General features: G+C 38.6%; 1 protein-coding gene across 6 annotated transcripts in view; it reads left to right on the top strand.

Moving 5' to 3' along the window:
* ARHGAP26 (Rho GTPase activating protein 26) overlaps window positions 1-23726 on the top strand; it is a 264334-nt gene that overhangs the window by 136859 nt on the left and 103749 nt on the right. For all 6 annotated transcript variants that reach the window (XM_088133702.1, XM_088133700.1, XM_088133699.1 and 3 more), the window contains exons 12-14: window positions 1142-1178; window positions 9154-9219; window positions 10062-10136. In XM_088133702.1, coding sequence (XP_087989828.1) covers window positions 1142-1178; window positions 9154-9219; window positions 10062-10136 — 178 coding nt within the window. The remainder of the gene's footprint in view (window positions 1-1141; window positions 1179-9153; window positions 9220-10061; window positions 10137-23726) is intronic.

The raw sequence follows: 23726 nt of genomic DNA, 5'->3' as shown, positions 1-23726 counted from the left end.
TTGTTCTTTACTCCCTTTCTTCTACCTTTGTTTTTAATAATTTTATTATATTGTATTTTCCTATTTTGTTTAGTTTTATTGTATACCGCCCAGATTCAGTTTGGAGTTGGGCAATGCCTAAAATAAAAATATAACAATGCAGAGGGCAGGGTAGAGAAGGACACCAGCTTGTTTGGGGGAAACAAATGTCATTTTGCCATTTCATGTCACAATCAAATAATGAAATAAAATAGAAATCAAAGTACAACTACCTCAAATAGCTTTTGCTAAATCTTAATTCCCATAGCTATTTTTCTGGGCATATGATTCTTTGTCTCTTTCAGCCATATTCAGTATGGGCTGACATATTCAGTGGGTATGAAGTACTTTGAAAAATTGTCTGTACTGGCTTGCTAATTTCAGACCTTTGCAAGTGACTACTGGAACTCTAAAGAAATCATCTTTCTATCAAGGCAATATAGATGCCCTGTATGATGTTTTTTTCCTTATAGCCATCGACTTAATGTCATGATGCAACGTATGCCCAGTGCAACTTTGAATTCTGTATCTTGAAGAATGGAATAAAGGCCACTCCCAGATTCATTATGAAAGGTTTTTTTTAAAGAAAATATTTATGTTGAGAACATACTCCTCACATAGCACATCCACCTTTCTGAGGTACTTTTCTAATCAGCTTTTGTTTAACATACAATATGTTTGATGCTCATATCAAAGCCAATGTTGTTTAATGATTAAAGTGTTGGACTAGGTCTGGAGATGCCAATGTTCAAGTCAACCCTTAGCCATAGAAGCTCACTTTCTCTCAGCTCAGTTGACCTCACTAGATGGTTGTTGTAGGGAAAACTGAAGGAGAGAGCTCTGTCTTGTTTCTTAGCTCCTAGAGGAAAGGTAGTATACAAATCCAACCAACAAATATAAAATCCTCATCCTTGGATGTTGTAAAAGTATTTTAAACATTCTTTCCTCTGTTTTGCCTATGTACATATTTTTTTGTTTGTAGGAAGATGAGAATCTTTTAAAATTATATTATTGAAGGCGGGACATCTTTTCTGACCATGGTCACATAGGATCTGTTATTATATAGTATTGATACTATGAAGATATACTGGCACTTCCATGATTATTTTCTTTTCTTTTGCAGGTCTATAACTCAAATAAAGACAACCAAAATGAAGGCAGTAAGTATTTTATTACTTAGTCAGAAAAAAGCTACAGTAATATTGAGCAAATGATTTGTGGACTTGCATGCCTGGATAAGCCAGTAGATGGTGCTCCGTAATCTACTGTAGCCTTCTGGTCTTTATGTATGTTGATATTTTAAACTTTCAGGTATAGTTTTGGGTGTCAAATGGTTTCACAGTAACATTAAAGGTTGACAATCATTGTATTAAACAAAAGAGCTTTATAGCTGCTGGAATTCCAGCAAGTAAACATCTGGATGCAACCCAAGAGCTGTGGAGTCCTGAAACTGGCTTTGTTGCAAATTGTGTGTTTCCTTTGGCAAATTATTTAACAATCTTTTGTCTCAGTTTACACAACCCAGGCACAGAAGTTTACAGAAGGGAAGTGAGAAGGAGAACTAAGATTTTTCTGAATCTTAGTTCCTTGTTTTACTTTCCTTAAAATTTAATGAATAGAAATGAAATATCTTGTGCTAAAAAGGGTTTGTCCAAAACCTGAGCCTGCCCCTGGACTGTTGTTGAGCTGATGTATTCTTGGGATGAAAGGCTCCTTGTATGCATGAAATAGCACACTTTAAATATTTTCCTCCATTCACCCCAAATATTGGACAGAGCAAATGGCTTGATAATGTGTTTTGCTGAACAACTTGAACTTCTTGCTATTGCTATTTAAAAATCTGTTCTCTGTTTCTAAGCAGCAAGCCAGCTTACAAATATCACTGTAGCTCTGTTTTTTCCTCTTTACAGCTGCTGCCATGCAGTGACATTGCAGCAAATCTCTTGTTTATCCTGGGTGTGGCTTGTAAAGTTAGTATGGGTTTTCATATGCTGGTGTGTGAGTGTTTATTGAGTTTGGGAATACTGATGAATGGCGTTCTTTTTAACCCTGCAAGCTCAGAAATACTTGGAACACAGTAAAAGAAACTCCCTCCTGTTGCCTTTTTTTTTTTTTTAGAGCAAGCCGCATTCAGCTGAAACCTTCATGAGCTCATCATCCCTTTTCTTCCTAAGGGATCCCTGCTGGTTGTGTTTCTTTATAAATAGAATGTTGTTCCTAGTAAATCTGAGAAGCAGCATAGCTTCTCCAGCTGTTAGGTCACTCCAGCTGACAGACACTATATAAGTGGTCCAGCTCCCTTTACTGTTTTCAGTCGATAAATGCCATGTAATTTTAAACCCACACTTTCCTTCCCTAGATCTTTCTTCCCTTCTCCGCAGTACAAGATTTACATATCCACCATCTCTTGAATAGCGCTAGTATGTCAAACAAGACGGCACAATTAGAGATAATTTCACCTCAGTAGCTTGTGAGATTATGTCAGCCTAGGAGAGGATTTCTAGGATTCCCTCTCCCCACAGGTGATATATTTCCTATTCCTGTGTTGATTAAGAAATTTAAATAAAACGCAGTAAGGAAACTTGCAGTGGAACAAGTTAGCCACTGGTGATTTTGATTAATATATAAGCAATACCACGATTTTGCTTTTCTGTGACATGGATACTTCCTATTGCTAACTTTTTAAATACATAATTCTGTTTAGCTAAAAGGAAGAACAAGGGTTTGCCCCAAACAATTTAACTTTAAAATAGGAAGGCATATTACATTTGCTGAGAATATGATGAAAGGAACAGATAAGGGTTTTATCATTTTTTTTTCTTTTTTGGTTCCTCTTCCTTTTTGGGGTGCAGGTAATTTTAAGTACTGGCATGTGGGGGAAATGCACATATCACTGTTGCCTTAGGTCCATCTTTTTGTTTTGATTTTAGTCATTCCTTGTATAAATGAACTGAAAATGCATGGTAGTCCAGACAAAGCTCATTAAGGCAAAGAAGGGTGGCCTATGGCTTCTATTTGCAGTATTGCCATAAATTGGTCCTGTAGTTCTATGTTTTCAGTAGGAGGAGCACTATCATCCACTTACCACAATGTTTTCTATTGTTTGTGGGCTAGCAATTGACAAAATTAACACTGAAAAAACAATTTAATTTATTTGCTCCTGATCTCTATAATTATATTAACTGAGAGACCTTTTTCCTCTTCCAGTTCCCTTGTTTCCTTGCCCAGAGCCCTTCCTCTGCTAGTATAGAAGAGACATAGGAATTTTCCCTTTTATAATAACTAGTGGGAGGGAAAATAAAATCTGGGCTGCTAGAATGAATAGGAGAAAAGAAAAACTCTGCTGCTCCCTTTGTACACACGAACCTTTATTCTTCTCAAACCCTACTTTGGATGGGATTACTGTTATCTGCTGCGGTAAATTCTATTTGTGTGCCTTCGTATACATTTATATAAATTGTGCAAATAAATTTATATTGCATAATTCAGGCTTCAGCAATCTTCAATATTGTTTTTGCACACCTAGAGTCCTTTTCACCTATATTACTGAACTTTGGTATTCTTCCATTTTGAGACTGAAAATGTTTGGGACATATAGGATATGCCTAGAACTACTTAGGTGGCATCATCATCTTTCTGCCATATCCCTAAGTGCCTTCACAGCCACTAAAATTTTGCCCATCACTTGTATAATTCCAATTATAGTGCTGATAGGGAAATAAAAGCATTTTATGTTCTGTCTTCTGCATCCCAGGAGTCAATTAGCTGAATGCTTTCAAATTATTTTTCTTTCAATTATGGTGATGAAAGCAATTTCCTTTGTTTTTGCTGGATTATAATTCAGTCTCTTCTCTAGCAGCAGCCCAGATCTCTCAAAAGAACTGTATTAGGGTATGAAAGTCGTGCCAATGTGAGATATTTCTTTCTAGCCTTTAAATAAGAAGATTACCCTTAACCACCATAGATTGGGATTATTAACAAACATTGGGAGGCTTGATGTCTTTTCTCTTTTTCAATTATTCTAGGGCCAAAGCTCATCTTCTCTAGGATCTCCATCTCCCCTCCCTCAAAATACAGCTATGAGAGCCATATGTTCATTGGGAACAGTGGCTGGGATGTCTCCCCAAAAAGTTTTTCAGTTAAAATCCTCTTCTGCTAGAAAATCACAGGTGAAAGTATGGAATGAATATCCTGGAAGGAATGGGGTAGATATAAAATATATCTGAGAACAGCCTTTAAATGATGTGAATAATGGATATTGGGAAGAGAAAAATCCCATGCGTGCCTTTTGTTTCTTCAGAATAAAGATATCCCCACTCCCCACTAACTGGAGGAGTGATGTCCTATAGGGCAGTGGGAAAATTTCCCCTTTATGACTCCTAAATCTAAGATGTATTTTGGAGCTATGAAAATAAAAAGAGTGGATTTGTTTTTCCAATAAAGTTACGATGTGGGGAGAGAAACCCTTAGGAAATTCCTGAATCTTTGTGGAAGTGTTCCTTTTGAAAAATTAGAAATTCAAGAAATATATTTTGAAAAGAATTATGAGCATTTTGAACAGATTTTGTTTATTGGTAATTTGGCTAAGAATATTAAGATGTATTGTTCTTCTAAAAGGCATGCCATTTTGATTCTCTTACCAGTTGCCAACTATTAATTTAGGATCCCACCCTCCTTTTTTTCCCTCAACTTTTTAAGACTGTACGACACTCTGGGGTTCATTTTTGGGTAGGATGATGGACTGCTCAAAATTATTTTAATGCATTTAATTATTTTCTTTTAACAATCCCATCCTTGTGCATTTGAGGCTTATCACATAATTCTGGTGTCCGAACCTTGCCTCAGTGTTTGGACCTCAGATTTACTCTAGCGTTCGGTTTGTTCTGCATAGACAAACTGAAGCTCATATGCTTGCTCCTTGTTCTAAATGATGAGGAAGCAACTCTTGAAAAGTTGCTTTTGAAACTCAAGAGAGGTTATTAGTTCAGGATAACAGCCATGAATTAATACACTTGAACAGCAATTCAGACTTTATCTGCAAGCCAAGTTGCATGTTAACCATTTAGACACAGGAATCCATTCATGTAGCTTTCAAGAAAACACACTTGCTTGTTTCCAACTGCAGCAGTTCCAGCTGTGAAATGATAGAGAGCTCCATCTATATATGTGATATCTCTACAGTTTATGACCCCAGTATGTTTACATGATACAAATTACATGAAAATTTCTTACAAGAACCACTTTATTTTGTGGAACCATCCATAATCGATGGCAACTTGTGTTTGTGCAGTAATGTTTTGCCTATTAAAATGTGTGGGCAATAAAATTTATAAGAAATGTTTCAGGTTCTGCCCCCCCCCCCAAATCCAGTTTGGGTATATGGCTACATTTTAAAAAAATAAACCCTGGGCCTCTAAGAACCAGTCTCCCAGGATTAGATTTTTGAAACTGGGAATTACCGTTTCAGTATCTCATCACAGTTCTGTTATTTCTTTATTTAAAACATCTATATCCTATCTAAATTCCAACAGGGATCAGGGCAATGCAGAACCAGACAGTTAAAAAATATCACTGTAAAACATAAAAATAGACAATAGAAAACAGCAGCTGTTGCAGCAGCAAAAATAGACATCCCCCCCCCCATAAGTATACTCTAATCTGAACTGTGTGTTTAGTGTATTAGAATTCCTTCTTAAAATACATGCACAAATGGACCCATTTGCCACATTTATTTTAGGTGTTTTTACATATAGGTTCACAACTCACCATTGAGAATGTCACTTGGGTTACATAGATGCCTTCTGTATAAAAGCATGGGAAGCATCAGGGAAGTTGCTTCTGTATAATAAGCTCTGTTTCTCTAGCTTTCTGTTGCTCCCCTCTTCTTGCTTTATATTGAGTTGTCCGATAACAAGGTCCTTTAACTACAAAAGCATCTGTTTTAGCTAAACTACCTACCAACAGTGGGAAATTTTTTTTCCTTGGAAAGAGATATCATTCTAAGTTGAAGCTGACCAAAACATGTCTTAACAGATTTAGTAATTATGTATGTATATATGTATTACTAACTCAAATTATTTAAAGAAGTGTACCAGAAGGACTTAATTGAATTTTTTATAGGCCTAGTGACAGTGCTTGGATACTTATTCTATAATTTGTTTGCATGATTTTAAGACATCTTAATTTGCACGGAATAAATATTTCATGCAGCATGATGATAATGATGACGACACATTATGGAAGTCTGCAAAATGAAATGAATAAAAGGAACTATAACATGTTGCTTGTTAAACAATCCCTTTGTAGCCACAACACTAAAAAGAATGAGAGCAGGATGGATTATTCACTTCCAAGCCAGCTGGGATATCACAGAACAGCTGTCCCTAAAAACTCAGTTCCAGGAGAATTATACTGTGGCAAAATAGGATTATGTAGTCAGCCCTGCTTCAAGACTGTGCCGTATGACTCTGAGCTTTATTGTAACTCTTGCATTTTAATTCTGGTTATTTATTTCAATAATTCTAACCATGTGCTAGCAGTCAATTGGAATGTTTAATAAGCTCTCTTTTTAAAGACTGTGTGAGACCATTAGGTAGCGTAGAGTGCCAGGAAATGGCAACTGATCTCACCCACATAGGACCTATAAGCCCCAATTCAGCAACTTGGAATGATAATGGCAGGGTTCTGAAGATATATTTACTTGGTGGGTGTTTAGTCATTCATTCTCCAGAGTGGTAGATATGATGCCATTTTGGGAGTTGTATATAGCTGGAGTCCAGAGAGGTGGTGGTAGGAAGTGCTGCACAGCTCCCAGTCTTTTGCCTTTACATCTGCAGATGCAGACTGTGACAAAGTCTGCCAGTGAACCAAGGCAGGCATTTTTGTGCTCAATATGGTCAGATTGACCTCACATAGGAAAAGGAAAAGTTGGGTAACCAACTGAATTACATTGATATTGACTAATATGGGATTATTTATTTACCTGATCCATAAACCATTATTTGAGAACAGGGTCAATCACAGTAAGTCGAGACTTTGTCAAAATGATGGAAACCAGCTTCTGCCCCTTCCGTAGTTCCATGCAACATTGAGAAGTGAATAAAAAAGAGAGAGACTTTGTGCTGGGCAATCTCAATACACTTGTCATTTGCTTCCCTTGCATCCTTGTGGACTCCCATAGTTCAGGAACACAACTGCTTTAGTCAAGCCTTTATCATTAGTTTTCTTTGCTGTGTTGTATCCCACATACTCATCAATCTATCCACTCCCCACATATCCTTAGTTAGTCCTGGGTCATTTACTTTTCTTCAAATTTCAAATTTCTATTCAAATCCCATTAATACAAAACTTTCAGAATAATTATTGAGATGCCTGTGTTTTGGTCCTTATGGTTCTCCTCTGGATACCAAAAAAGCATCTTGAGAAATGTACAGTCATGTGAAAAAGAAAGTAGACCCTCTTTGAGTTCTATGCTTTTACGTATCAGGACATAATAAAAATCACCTGGTCCTTAGCAGTTCTCAAAAGTAGGTAAATACAACCACAGATAAACAACAACGCATGACATATTACACCATGTCATCATTTATTTTACAAAAAGAAAGCCAAAATGGACAAGCCATGTATGAAAAACTAAGTACACCCTTGCTGGTTCCATAGGTATGAAGAGGCTAAGTAGCAGCCATGTGCTGCTAATCAAATGCCCTTGATCCATTGAACATTGGCAAGTGTGACTACCTCTATAAAATCGGAAATTTTAGGAGTTTGCTGGTCTTGAGCAATGAGGCGTGTGTTAACACAATGCCAAAGAGTAAAGACATCAGCAATGATCTTAGAGAAGCAATTGTTGCTGCCCATCAATCTGGGAAGAGTTATAAGGCCATTTCCAAACAATTTAAAGTCCATCATTCTACAGTGAGGAAGATTATTCACAAGTGGAAAACATTCAAGACAGCTGCCAATCTTCCCAGGAGTGGACATCCCAGCAAATTCACCCCAAGGTCAGACCGTGCAATGCTCAGAGAAATTGCAAGAAATCCAAGAATTACATCTCAGACTCTGTTGGCATGTGAAATGTTAAAGTTCATGACAGTACAATTAGAAACAGACTGAACAAGTATGGTTTGTTTGGAAGGGTTGCCAGGAGAAAGCCTCTTCTCTCTAAAAAGAACATGGCAGCATGGCTTAGGTTTGCAAAGTTGCATCTGAACAAATCACATTCTGGAACACTGTCCTTAGGATAGACAAGACCAAAGTGGAGATGTTTGGCCATAATGCACAGTGCCACGTTTGGCGAAAACCAAACACAGCATATCAACACAAACATCTCATACCAACCGTCAAGCACAGTGGTGGAGGGGTGATGATTTGGGCTTCTTTTGCAGCCACAGGACCTGAGCACGTTGCAGTCATTGAGTTGACCATGAATTCCTCTGTATACCAAAGTATTCTAGAGTCAAATGTGAGGCCATCTGTCCGACAGCTAAAGCTTGGCCGACATTGGGTCATGCAACAGGACAATGATCCCAAGCACACCAGCAAATCTACAACAGAATGACTGAAAAAGAAAAGAATCAAGGTGTTGCAATGGCCCAGTCAAAGTCTAGACCTCAACCCGATTGAAATGCAGTGGCAGGACCTCAAGAGAGCTGTGCATTAACAAATGCCCACAAACCTCAGTGAACTGAAGCAAAGTTGTAAAGAAGAGTGGGCCAAAATTCCTCTATGACAATGTGAGAGACTGATAAAGTCTTACAGAAAATGATTACTTCAAGTTATTGCTGCTAAAGGTGGTTCTACAAGCTATTGAATCATAAGGTGCACTTAGTTTTTCACACATGGCTTGTCCATTTTGGCTTTCTTTTCGTAAAATAAATGACATGGTGTAATATGTCATGTGTTGTTGTTCATCTGAGGTTGTATTTACCTGCTTTTGAGAACTGCTGAGGACCAGATGATTTTTATTATGTCCTGATACGTAAAAGCACAGAACTCAAAGAGGGTGTACTTTCTTTTTCACACAACTGTACTATGTTTCTGGAATGCTTTTATATATTTCAAAAAGCAAAGCAAAGCAACTGATGTTGCATTTCTATTATATACTTAGTAAGTTCTTTCTTTTTTTCCCCCTTGCAGTGGCCCAGTTGGATAATATGGGATTTAGCATCGTCAAGAAGTGTATCCATGCTGTTGAATCTAGAGGTGATGTTTCCAGATATAGAACTCTCTTGTATCTATATAGCAGATATAGACTTCTTCATCATTCTTTCTTCCCTCAATTGTCGTAGGTACAATCTTGGTTTTCATAGCCTGGTTTGAAATCAGCCTATGTTACCGATGGAAGTTCATGTTAAAAATGTTGAATGAAATAACTTTTGAGCTTATACTTTTTAAATGTACTGCTTCTTTCTACGAGCCTACTTCAAGCAATGTTAATTTGTTTTCTGATTACCTGGTCTTATATTTTTATGAAAATAAACTATGGCTTATAAAAAGACTTGTTGAGCTTTAGCTTTGTGCCCTACTACTACAAGACTGCATATTATTTGAAGTTAAGTAAAAAGCACAGCTCAGTTAAAATGGTTTAAGAGTAATGGCCTTGATTAAAATCATAGGTTAAATATATTCAACTGTGTAACCAAACTAGTGATTATTTTGAAAAAAAGTAATTCTAAACTTTTCAAATAAATAAAGTTTAGGTCATTTAACCCCTGTTTCTAACTCTTAGAGACATTCTGTACTGCTATTTTTATATATGAGCTCTTAGGCCTAACCCCACACCTAACAACAGATTTTTACATTCCCTCATCTTTTTGGATTATCTCATTATAGTGGGGGAATAACTTTTACTAGTAATTGTATGTGGGTCTTTGATCTGAAACACAGAAAGAAATGCCACCAGCTCTTAATTAGAAACTTTGAAAAGTGTGTAGAGCTGTGACAGACTTTTAATTAGTGTAGCTCTGTGAGAAACCGTTTTTTAAAAAAGAAACATTAAATTATTTTTCAACCATTTATCTAAATGAAATAATTTCACTCCATAGGGATCAATGAACAAGGACTCTACAGAATAGTTGGGGTCAACTCCAGAGTTCAAAAGCTACTGAGTATCTTAATGGGTAAGTAGAGCTGAAAAAAAAATAACATGCTGGGTTTTTTTTCTGTGCCAATGGTGATGTGAATGCATCCAAAAGGAACAGAGACTTACCACTGTGAACTTAATTATTTTAAAAAAATCAGCTTGTGAATGAAGGATATCATGCAAGATCTTCATTACAGTACACTGAAATACACAGTTATAGAAATGCGTATCACACAGTATTATTTCTACTTTACAAATCTGCTTTTTTTCAAAAAAGCATTTTCTGCTCTGCATTAATATTTATTTATATGCTTTATTTATATGCTGGGTGGCTAACAATGAAAACAAATCCTGCAGAAATAATAAATAACTGACCCATACAATAAATCAAATACTATTTCAGAATTATATAAGAAAGGAAATATGTATAAAAACACACATCCAAAAGTTCAAATCTTCAATCATTATGTACCTCCTGCACCTGATGGAACAGCTAGGTCTTAACTGCTCTCCAAAAACCCAGAGAGGAAGGAACAGACCAGATCTCCCTAGAGAGGAATTCTGCACCATCAGAATGGCAATTGAAAATGCCCACTACTGAGATCACATCAGGTGGCATCTTTGTAGCAATGGGACCTGGAGGGGGTAACCCTGTTCAACCTGATGTATATGGAAGAAAGCAGTCTGGAGCTATGTAGGGCCTTAAAGGTGACAACCAGCCCCTTGAATTGTACTGGAAGCAGACTAGTAACCACTTTAGCCTTCAAAGCAATGGATGTCACCCAGGTATATTAGGATACAGCATTACTGCCCAGGCTGCCACATTTAGTACCAGCTATATTTTCCAAATGCTCTTCAAGGGCAGCTCCATGGAGTGTGTGTAGAAGACCTCATGATCCAAGAATGGTCACAACTGATGCATGAGATGTAGGTGTGCCAAAGCCATCATGATTTTTTTCCCTGAGCTTTCCCCTCCCAAATTCCCTTTCTTCTTGTGCTTAACTGTGGTGTGTGCATTAATTTCTCCTTCTCTCTTTTAATACTTGCCATAATGTGCAAATAGTGTTTTTATTGTTTGTTTTTATTTATTGTGAGCTTTTTCTTAGCTTCTCAGAGCAGATTTTTAATTCACAGAAATTTCTGGTGCCTTTTAATTATAAGTCTACCTGTTACTTCCATATTCTGACCACTATAAATTGAAATGCTAATAATAGGAACCTATAAGTTTTTCCTAGATAATTAGACCCTAGATACATAGCAGATACTATTTATTAATATATTGCAATAATTTATACCCACCTTTCAGAACAGTAATCCTTCTAAAATGCTTTACAATCAAAATAAGCATTTGTAATTAAAAATACAATGCATATTAAAGAACAAAGAAAGTCTTGTAGGATCCTTGTCACAGGACAGCTGGAGGAAGAGACCCACTGAACTTCAGTGATTGCGGCCTTCCTTTTTCCTCTCTCCTTCTATATGCAATAAAAGTAGCAAATATATAACATGAATATGTTCTTTTAGCTCTACAATCTATGTAAAACAAAAGTAAAAAAAGAACTTTGCAACTCATTATCAGTGCTGACAGACTTTTGGCTCTCTCCAGCTATCACTTAATGGAGGCATTCCATCAAGTTACTTAAACTGTTTCTCTCCCAGTTGGTCATGATAAGAAATGTAACTTTAAGAACTGTGCCAAAATTGCTTGCCTGTCTTCCTTCCTTCCTTCCTTCCTTCCTTCCTTCCTTCCTTCCTTCCTTCCTTCCTTCCTTCCTTCCTTCCTTCCTTCCTTCCTTCCTTCCTTCCTTCCTTCCTTCCTTCCTTCCTTCCTCCCTCCCTCCCTCCCTCCCTCCCTCCCTCCCTCCCTCCCATGCACTTAACTCTCTTTTCAGTTGAGATTTGGAGGGCAGACTATTGGTATTTTAACATTCTCCTGGGATCCGTTTATGACAAAAAGACAGCCCCCCACAAAAGAAAAATCAAAGAAAAGCAACTGAGAAGTTTTACAACTGAGGAATAGAAGATTGGAGTTGATGGACAGAATAGCAAGAGATAGTGTAGTTATTTATGGAGAGAAAAGATAGGAATTACTTTAGCTGAAACATTAAGAATCTGCTAAAGAATAAGAAGCGAATATGTGTAGCTCAGGGTTGAACTGTGGAGTCCTTGGGGTTCTCTGAGCTTGGTTCTTTTCTTGCAAACATTTCATTGCCCGGGTAGGTAACGTCTTCAGTGCTAAAATGGGATAGGGTTTGCTCTAATCAAGGAACTACCAGAGGAGCAAAACAAAACCCCCACCCTTACCAGCACTGGCAAGGCAGGCCGCACCACATAAATAGAGAGCAAACCCCATCCCATTTTAGCACTGAAGATGTTACCTAGCCGGGTAATGAAACATCTGCAAGAAAAGAGCCAAGCTCAGAGAACCCCAAGGACTCCACAGAATAAGAAATAAGGCCCAAGAAAATAGACAGTTGCAGTGGTTTTGGCAAGTGTTGAGGGTAGGGGCAAGGATTTTGATCTGTATGTACCAAGTGAACAGAAGAGACACTGAAGATGTTGAAGAGAGGGAAATTGCAGCAATAAATTGTCTCCTTGGACATAAGGGGTTTTCTGGTCCTGGGGAGAGAAAGGAACCTGAAAATTCCTGTCACTAAGAACAGATAATGAACTGGCTAGATGGAAAAAGACATCTTCCTCTAAGGCGGTTCTCTATGTGCAGTGCCTGTTCTATATTTATTAACTAGTCTGAAAAGTGACTACTTGATTTTCTATATATACTCTAATAGTCAAACAGAGCTTACATAGCACAAGCAAGGAACTGGTTTGCATAAAACTTCAGAAGTGAAACCTTTTACTTCCTAACTCTTTCTTAGAATGTTCCTTTTTGCACAGTGTTCATTCTATCATTCTGATGTGATCAGTATGGTAGACAGTTTTTTCCCTTGCATCTTCCCATCTACATATAGAAACGAGTGTGGTTGGTGTTTCAGGTTAACATTTGGTTTAAATGGTAACAGGGATCAGGTTTCAGGGAAATATAACTGGTTAATAAAGTGACAAGAGAATGTAGACACATTTCTATACTTAACAGGAAGCACCAGATGCTTGATGTGGCTTGAACTTGGAGCCTTAGGTAAACCAACTGTTAGATGTGCAGTAGCTGCTGGAAAGCTAGTTTCAGAAATCCTGTGTGATTTGATGAGGCTGAATCTTGAAGTTCCTGATACCTCCCACTGAAAAAAGCAGAATAATTACCTGTTGAATTTCTCTCCCCCACCCCTGAGTGATAAATAGTATTGCTTATTAACAACAAGTGCCTTCTTGACTTTAACACATTATTTTCAGGATAGGGGGGAAAAAAACACATAGAACTGAAAGTCTTCTCCAGAATTAGCTTTTGGTTCATCAGTGGCAGCAACAATGACAAAATCTACCATCCAGAACCAACCTTTATAGAGTAATTAAAGATATAATAACAGTGCAACTGTGAATGGCTGAGTGCCATACTTAGCAGCCAAGCCATCCCTTAGCAGTCTGGTCATATAGCAACTTTCTGCACTACCTACAGCTTCTGGATGAAGTGGAAGGACAGCCATACATAGAGAAAATTACAATAATAGAAATCTAAGGCTGCCAGTGCATGAACAGTAATAACTAGGCTGTTTCTTTCAAGGAAAGGGTATTAATGCTATACTTACTAGTGCTACACATACCAAAGAAGGCACTCCTGGCCATAGAGGTCAGAGCCTTCCAATAATATTATGACTCTTAGAACACCTTGAGATATGTACCAGTTCTTTCTGAGGAGATACAATCCTATTGCAACTCTGGATGGATGGATGAACAGATGGATAGACAGACTTGACCATGAAAACTGCAAAGCTCTAGCATCATTTTATAAGAATACTTCTGGGTACTACATAGGTCTCATAATCCTTCTTAGAAAATAAAAAATTATGAAAGACTTCAGGCCAATTGTTTCTTTAGAAATATACCACCAACACGAGAAAAAGTCAGCTTCGGGAACATCATGGAGGGCTGGAGGGGAGGGTAAAGAGTTTATGTTCTTCTGAATGGATATTGGACACACCCATCTAGCTTGACTTGCTGCTCTATGATTTGTTATCAAGTGAAAGTATGCCAGGTATGCCCACTGGCCCACAAAGTTGCCTATACATGAAATAAGACATTGGACACTGCATTTATACCTGATTGGATCTGGTAGCAGCAATACAGGTTCTCAAACATGGGTTTTTGTGATGAAATGGAGGTTTGTTGTGTCATCCATGTTATAAAAAAAGTATATAAAAGAAACCAGCCTGGTTATTGAGTTGTATTATTTACTAGGTTTTGTGAGGATGATTATGACATATGTATCATGTCTTCTTGAGCAAAGTCAGTTCACATGTGTTTGCTGTATGCAGGAATACCTGAAGGTATAGCTTAGAGAAACAAAAAGAAGATCAGTCAGATGATGGGAATAGGCTGCCAGCATTAGGAAATCTCCACAAGCTGAGGAGTCATCTTTATTTTATGTATTTATTAAATTTATGTGGCTTGTTTGAATGATCTATAATTAAAATTAATCCCAGGTCTTGATTTATATGGCACAGCAAACTGTAGTTAATCCAAAGACAGTATAAATTGTGGTGGAATCCTCATTCTGGCTATGATTAAGGACAAAGAAAGGAGTGATTCCAACCCTGGCAAAAGACTGTGGTTTAACATAGTTTATTATAAATAAATTATAAAATAAATTATAAATAAATTATAAATAAAACATGGCTTTGCCAGTGGGCCTGGATTTCCCAGGTTGATACAGAGCCCATCAAGTGGTTTGCTTGAATGTATTGTTGTCACCAGGGGAGTGGGGATGTAGTGGGTTTGTATTTGGGGTTTTAGTTCTGTAAGTCGCCTGGGGTCACCCTGAGTATGTTGGGTGGCCATATAAATTGCTTTAATAGATAAATAAATTGCTTTAGTAAATTCAAAATTCAGCTAATAATTAAGATTTCCAGCTATGTGACATATGCATGGAAGAAAATGTTCTCTGCTTGGCCATAGTACATATAGTAAAGAGGGACAGTATTGTTTGATTTGTAAAGGTAATCTCCCACAAAACGTCTGGCATTATAAATAACCTAGTTTTGAGGCTTGTCAGAATTATCCTTCTTGAACTAGTCATTTGAATCTTGACAGTAATCTTTTTGATGAGAGTGTCTGCCACATTTTCACTTTGGATAGTAACTATCACACCAAATTAAAAAGTTCTGAAAAAAATACATCAATCCTTTTTATTCCTGTTTATGTTTTGGTGAAAAGTTCTAACATAGGCTATTCAGGTATGAGAGCCAGCTTAGTGCTGTGATTAACACATTAGGCTAGAAACTAGGATACTCTGAGTTCTAGTTCTGTCTTAGGCACAAATCCAGCTGGGTGATTTTGGGCCAGTCACTCTCTCTCAGTCCTAGAAAGAAGGAATTGGCAAGCCACTTCCAAAAATGTTGCCAAGAAAACTGCAGGGACTTGTCCAGGCAGGCATTAGGAGTCAAAACCTACTTGAAGGCACACTTTTCCAAGATTATTTAGATATATCAAGGATCTCCATTAAAGACTATGAAAACAATTTCTGATAAAATGTCTTGTGTGTGTTGAGTTTCCTTCCAAAGCTAGAATGCTGTTACTAGTCTAATATCTGCAGAGGGATTTTGTTTTAGAAGAAACTCATGGATACTATGGACAATGTTTTTTCTCTTACCTTCGGAATATGATTTTCTAAGGTTATATTACACATAAGAACATGAATGTAGAGTCTACTTCGAGCTGGTAGAGTAGCTTTAACTCTTTGCTCCCATATTGGAGAGCCTGAGAAGAAAGGTTTTTAATATGATGCTTTGAGGGAAGAAAGAGCCTTGGGAGACCCATCAAGGTAGATCAAACTAGGGATCCAATGTAATATAAATCAGTACTACTTTTATTGTAAAACTATAGTAACAGAAACGTACAAGTCTGAACGTGCTTCCTCCCTTCCTCCCTTTATCTTTTCAGAGATGTTTACTCATGATATATTACTACCCCGGACTTAGTCTTCTTTTATCTGACCAATGTCTTGGTAGTGGCTCTTCCTCCTGTCCCTCAAGGCCATTCCCTCTGTCCATTATAGTTACTGTTCCCAATTCCTCTAATCTGTCTTCTGGCTCTTCCTTCAACTTAAGAGGAAAGTCAGTTTTACTATGCTGCAGCTACTGGAATTCTACAAACTATACATTCCCTTTGGTTAGATGAAGTGACATTTCTATTTCTCTTCTGCCCAAAGGAAAGTGCTGGAAAGTGGCCACTCACCACAGTTCAGCAAGGAGGAGAACATCAGGGAAAATATACTTGTTCATTTGAAAGGTGATTGCCTGCATCCCTGATTTGGTTAAGGGATTGGTTCTGTGGTATTTATTCTAGCCTATCGTAACTGGTTTCATGGAGTTTCTTATGCCTGCTCCTTCATGGTGGCATCTTCAGGAATGTTTATACTTGGTTCTCATCAAAATTTAAAAATAAATTTGAAAGTAGGCAGGTTGGACAGTCTGTTGACGGCCTCTTGGCAGAGCCACACAGAGACATGCTTGTCAGTTTTGGCAGTTCGGTGAGGAATCTAATGATTTCTTGTCAGTCTATCTCAGATCATTTTCCAAACTATCTGAGCCTTTTAAAATGATTTCTGCCTCCCTCTGGCAGTTTTTGTGGGTGTAGCCTTGAAATAGAGATCCTTTGCACAACATCATTTTGTTTTCTGAATGTGTATCCTGAAAAACTACCTCTCTTGAGGCCCTTGCAACAGATTTTTGCACTCCACAGTAGTTTTCAGAGGTCTAACCTTTCAAACCAAGGATAAATATTATCCAGCTTAATTTAAATGCTAGCCAAAATATGTTTCTGGAAAAAAAATAAGTAGCATTTGTCTTGATAATAATAACTACACTCTCCACATCTTACATTGTACTTAAAGTAGTGAAGCCTCTGAACTTGAAGAGTGATGGTGACATAGAATGTTAGCTAGAGAACTAAATAATTTGGCATCTAGCTTTTGTGGGAAAAGAGAAAATATGTCAGTTTTATCTGGGATTAAAATCTTGTGTGCTGTGTTTAGATTTTCAGATGGTAATTCAAGATTCTATAGCCTGAAAAGGCCTGAAACAGTATCATGTGAGTGATATGCATATGTTAAACATTAAACCAAGACTGGGTATTTTGCAGAACTTCTGAATCCAGGTAGGGGATGAAGATTGTGAAGATGGTATGTGAGGGAAAGAGAGATTATCTGATAGAATGTTTGATATCCAGTGGACCTAGTCATGATGAAAAATAGAGAAAAAAACAGGGTGTTGTCTATTTATTGGTGATGCCTCAGTCCTCCTTTCCAAATAAACACACGGGATAATTGAGAAAGCCAAAGAATACCAAAATGAAGTCACTATGTGTGTCATTGATTATAGAAAGACCTTTGATTGTGTTGATCACATCAAGCTGTGGAATGTGCTCAGAAAACTAGGAATCCCAGAACATCTCATTGTCCTCCTAAGAAACTTATATACAGGACAGAAAGCTGCTACATACAGAACATGGTGAAGCAGACTGACTTCAGGTTGGCAAAGGAGTGAGATAAGGCTGTATACTTTCCTCTTACTTATTCATTCTATATGCTGAATATATATTAAGGGAACTGGATTGGATGAAGATGAGCATGGTCCTAAAATTGGAGGAAGAAACTTCTAAAACCTATGCTATTTAATGTTGCTACTGTGATAGCTGAAAATGCAAAGGATCTGGAAGCTCTAGTAATAAAAATCAAGAAACACAGTGGAAAAATGGGACTAAAATTAAATATAAAGACCACCGAACTAATGACAGTTGGTAGAACAATCAGTCTGAGAATTGACAATGAAGATGTTGAAGTGGTGGATAGCTTCTGCGTTTTAGAATCAACCATCAATGGTAGAGGAATAAGCAATCAAGAAAAATGCCACAGAGCCACCAAGAAGATCTTGGAAAGAGATTCAGATGCCATGATATGTCTATATCTACAAAGATCAGAATAGTGCAAGCAGTGGTATTCTTTGTGATACTGTGGAAGCAAAAGTTGGACTTTGAAGAAGCAGGACAGGAAGACTATTGATGCTTTTGAACTTTGGTATTGGAGAAGACTCCTGAGAATACTATAGACAGCCAAGAAAACAAACAAATGGATTGTCAAACAAATCAACCCAGAGTTCTCACTCAAGGCACAAATGACCAGGCTCATATTTTCGTACTTCGGACACATTGTGTGAAGACCCAGCTTTCTGGAGAAGGCACCAATGCTGGGAAAGGTGAAAGGAAAGAAAAGGACAACCAGCAGCAAGGTGGATGAACTCAGTTACAGTGGCAGTTGGAAGACCTGGAAGACCAGGTTAGTCCCAGATCACCGTGGAGAAAATCTATCCATATGGTCACTAAGAGTTGACAATGATGGCACATAATCAATATGTCAAAGGTATATATTATAAAATAAGGATCAATAGGCAGAGTAGTCATCACGTAAGAAGCAAGACTTGTACTTCCATGACATGGGACCTCCAATATCTAATCAAATTGATTTGTCCAGAAGCTATTGGAGCTGCTGAAATCTTTAGAGCCCAGATTCTGACTATGGGATTTAGCCAGTTTTGACATCTGTTGTTGTTGCAGTATTGTGATCTTATACCCCTGAATGGAATGGTAAGAGGGGAAAAAAGGATGTAAGTAGAAGCCAATTTTGCATATCAAACTGACCTCAGCTATTTAATTATCAAGTCACAAGGCACTGCAAAACAAAGATTTGCAATGTTCTGTGTGCTTGTATATTTTTGAGACAGCATAGGTAAAATGCATTAAAAGGGAAAGTTGGACTTTAACTGAATTAAGCTGAAAGCCTCCTGACATGAGGCTTCTAGGTTTTCTAGGAGGCCCATTCTGTTCTAGGCTAGCACTCTGTTTCTAACAGTGAGTGGCCTGACACTCCTTAGAAGCTAAGCGAGGCACGTGATAAGTCATCCTGTTGATTGACTTTAACATCTGGTAAAAATTGAGAGCATCACATGAACAATATTGTGGCTTTCAGCCAATTGAACTCATTGGCTTCCTGTCCCATGAACTTGCAGCAGAATAGTTGTGCCATGCTTGAGAAACAAAAGCACACATTTTCTCCTTACGTTGAAATTATCTCCATATATGGTATAGCCAAAGAGCTCCATTAGAATGAAGGTAATTCTAACTGGATATTAATGAGGCAGAAGGGAATAGCAGCTGGGTAGAAGAGTCTGTTTCCACACTTCTAGTTCTTCTTGTCTGTTAGTTTAATCATTTAGCAGGCTGTTAGGTTAAACACAATTCCTGCTTCCAAACTTAAAATTTAAAACATGTAGGAAAAGAGAGATTTTTTTTTTTAAAAGAAGAATAAATAGGAAACAGAACTGAAGCACTGGGCCTGAAGGAGAAGCAACTGGGAAGGGAAAGCATGAGAGAAGAAGTAATGTTTTGGGCAGTGTTTTTAAAAGATGAAAAAGAAGCAGTGCATCTTCAGAACAGCTTTGGGGGAGTTTGCAGGTTAATAGCACCAAAATTTATAAGTCACTTCCCCTAACGAAGCCAGCAATCTGATCATACCCTGAAGATGCTGTACATGTAACTGTAGATATGAATACAAATAACTCAGAACACAAATGTGTGAAAGTTTAGAATGCTAGACACATTTTAAGTTTTATCTCCTTTTCCTTAGAAAAACAGGAAACAAGGGCATACTTAGAGGGGAGAATGTTGGGTTTCATGGAGGGAAGAGACTGGCACTTGGAAGTATAGCTCATGTAAGGGAGCCCAGGGCTCAGTGTGTGGCATGTCCAATTAAAGGGGTGGAAAGGAAAGATTTCTGCCTGAAACCTTGGAGAACTATTGCCAGTCAGATTAGATAGTTCTACAGTAGATATATTTTATAGGTGGGTTTTTTTAAGGCTAGTTGTCCTTGTTTTTTAACATGTTTAACTTGGAAATGCAGGCTCTCATAAACACTAGATGAGCACATCATGTGATCTGGTAAGTCAATATGTTTCATGCCTGCACTGTATTTGTGAATGAGTGTGTGTGTTGGCAGTATAAGGGAGCATGGATAAGACAGGATTAATTTGTTTTCCAAAAGGCTAGCAGAATAGCCCAGTGTTTGGACCATTGGGAAGATCCATTCCAAGAGACAGTGACTGTGAGGTTTTTCTGAAAGCAGATTGTTTAGAAGGTCTTCTGAGTAAGGCAAGGGTACAGAACTGAGCCTATTAAAATGGTTGGGTTCACAATGCAATGCCATAAATAGCTCTGTTGCCCAGCTGTTTTTTAAGTAATTTCTCTATAATTTGATATGGCTGCATTGTATGTATGAAAAGCTGACACAAGCAAAGTCCAAATGGCCAGTCTGAAAGATGTGGTTCAGGGAATAGGGAACAGAGAACAGACTTTACAGCTTCTTCGTCTTGGCTCCTCTACTGCATACCACTGTTTCAAATTGTTTGGGGTTTATGAGCTGAAATTATGCTGAAATTTGGATCGTTCAGGGAAAGCTAACATTTCAGTAGAATTTGTTCACATGGATGGTTGAAAGAGCTAATGTGATTTCAGAGTGGAGTGCGAAATAATGGTTTATATTTAAAAGAAAAACTCTAAGGATAAATGGAGAAAACTAAAAGACCATAGAATGCAAGGGCATCAAGAGATGTAATGGTATGTGAGAAAGACCTTGAGAAACGGGGTAAAGAGATGCTGCCTAGGGAATGATCAGATAAGAGAGGGCATAGCCCGCAGCTGCATAATGGATGGAGAAAGAGGCTCAGAAGGGACCCTCCCTAACTTCTCAGGCTGTAAAGGAGACAGTGGGAGATTTGCACTTTCAGACTTGGACGATTCTGTTAATGTAGCCTTACAATAAAGTAGAATTAGCTCATCTAGTCATGTTTCCTGTCTGGTCTACCTGGGAAGGCTGACAAGAGACAAGGAGAAAAACAAAGTGAAATTAGGCATAGATAAGCCAATAGCTGCCCAGTTCATCCTAGCCTTTCAGTATCCATTGTGCAATATCTGAAAAGAAGCTTGCTTAATTTATATCTTTACCTTTACATACCACAACCTCTTACCCATAAAGCTCGTTCAGCACTAAAAACCAATCTCCTTTTCTTTCCTGAGACATACCTTGTAAGGACTAGCAAAGATAAAGTCATTTGACTGCAATCTTCCTTAATCTTGAACTCTACTTAGCGGGCCTCCTGAGGCTCTTTGCAGATGTTTCTGTTTTGCAAGCCAGCGGGAACCTCATGAGCAGAATTTCCTTGCCTTCCAGCAGCAAATGTCAGTCTGACCTGAACCCTCATCTAGCGAAAGGTTTGTGGAGTTGTGAGCTTAAGGTCTACTGGGTAAAGCAGCTCAGTGGATAATTTGCTGACACAGTGCTGAGCAAAAGGCCCATTATACAGCAGTGTACACACTTGGTTTTCTCCCACACAATCCAGACAAAATGTAGCCACTGTATGAGCGGCTGTACTTTTTGGGTGTGCGTGTGTCTTGAGGCAGACTTTTATTTTTTATTTTGTTGGCAGAGCTGTGTCTAGCATGGTTCAACCCTGGGCAAGCATACAAGTGTACATGCTGCTCTGCCAGAAATGATTCATCCACAAACTGTTTCACATAGTTTGACACAGTGCAGACGTGCTACTTATTATTAGCAGAATGCCTCTCATTGTGACAGGCAGTTGATGGAGGGATGGCTTGTGTTTCACACTCCCAGGGATTCCCTGCCAGTGGAAGCTGAGCTACCAAGTGTGAAGAGTAGTAGGCAAGCTTTGCTCCTGCTGCAGTGTGGTTCTCAGGTGCAGGATTGCGTATTTCCCCTCTTAAGAGTGAGTGCCAGACACGACCAGATGAAGAAAAACACAAAGACAGGTCAGGAACTGAACTGCCCCTGGTGATATCAGTGCCTGAACTGAGCAGCAGGTTTTGCTCCTTCTCAGATTAACTGCAAAGTGCCACCTGTTTATCATGACCATCAGATTTCAGTGGGTGTGGGACTTCTGTGCATCCAATTCCAGTCAGAGCTCCACTATGCATTCATTCTCTTTCTTCCTCCCTTTAGTTTTCTGCCAGAGGATGACAGAAACTGACTCTCTGTGGTTTTTGTGTGTGTATGTGTGTGAGAGATTTGCTGATCAACTTTTAGATTAGAATCAGCCCTGCAAGGAATGCGGTGAGGCAGATTCATAAAAATGTGTGTCCGTATCTAGGTTACTCAGCTATTATATAAAGTATGCCTGGTTGATTGATCAGTGTTTCCAGTAGACCACGCTACTGCTTAACTGCTTCAGTCGCCTATAAGAGCGTCTAAGAGATGCTGATTCTTGTTTTGTTTCGGAAAGTGTGCCTCCACCCTGCAAAGTCTCTGTACCTTCATAGATAATGTTATACTGTTCCCCTGCCAACTGAATCCCACACCCCTATCGAGCTGCTGGCAGCAGCAAGTGTTTACAGCCAGCAAATTGGAAAAGCCCTTCAGTGGAGTTTCTTGTGCTTCAGCTTCAAAATCAATGAAAGAGAATCCTACATGCTCCTAAATGCGAATGAACCATGCTAATAGGACACACACAACCTAGCCTCAAAAACCAAAATAGCTCAGGATCTCCCTGGGAATATGCCAGCATATGCTAGGATTGCATGAGAAAAATTGCCCTGCTATAGTCACTTCCTTCCTGAAGCTCTTAGGGCTTCATCTGGACAAAGAAGGGGGAGGGTAACTATCTATTTACCCAGAGCAGGACCAAAATATCCCTCCCTCAGATGAGTAGGGAATCACTGAGCAGTAGCAACAGAATGCAGCCACCCAATTGCTGTTCTCCTGTTATTGTTGCAGGATGTAAAGGAAACTTTGTATTCCACAGATCACCCAGCCCTCTGGGCATTCTGAGGCCTCCCCAGTCATCAGCCATTTCAGAGTAGGGAGTGGGGCCACAGAGGGAATCTCTCTCCCCAGCTCAGTTATCACAGATTGGGGACCACATTTCCCAGTCCATATCCACACAGGACTTGTTCCTATCCATGCCCCAAAAGTAACAAAGCAAAAAATGGAACAAGGCAGACCATCCATGTCGAACATCTTATGAAGAGGTGCATGAAGCACACCCAAAGTCCATCATAAAAGATAGTATCATGTTGTGAATTATAGGGAAAAAATGAACAAAAGGGACTTCTACTGCATAAACCAACAGGCAAAGTCTGTTCGAATGTAAAAACTATGAAGACACATAATTCAAAGAGTTCACTACATAGAACAAAAGGATTGGGTCATGCCCAAGGTCCACATCCCACTATGATTAGCTAGCTACCATCCTCCTGGACTACACCTGAGATAGGCAGTTGGCAATAGCATTCCAGCAGAAGACTTACCATAACTGGCAGCCACAACCCTTGAGGCCATGGTGTACAAAATCCCAACAATCCCCACCATCACCCAGCTATGAGGGCACCAATCATGCCAGGAGCTACATTACAGAGACTCATAGAACTGCCCAGGTATTCCCTACCTTAGTTG

Source organism: Python bivittatus, unplaced genomic scaffold (assembly GCF_059951505.1).
Source record: "Python bivittatus isolate LINGU-HERP-01145 unplaced genomic scaffold, Pbiv_v1 ctg000080_np1212, whole genome shotgun sequence".
Classification (NCBI taxonomy): Eukaryota; Metazoa; Chordata; class Lepidosauria; order Squamata; family Pythonidae; genus Python; species Python bivittatus.
This window is presented reverse-complemented; position numbering and strand designations above follow the sequence as displayed.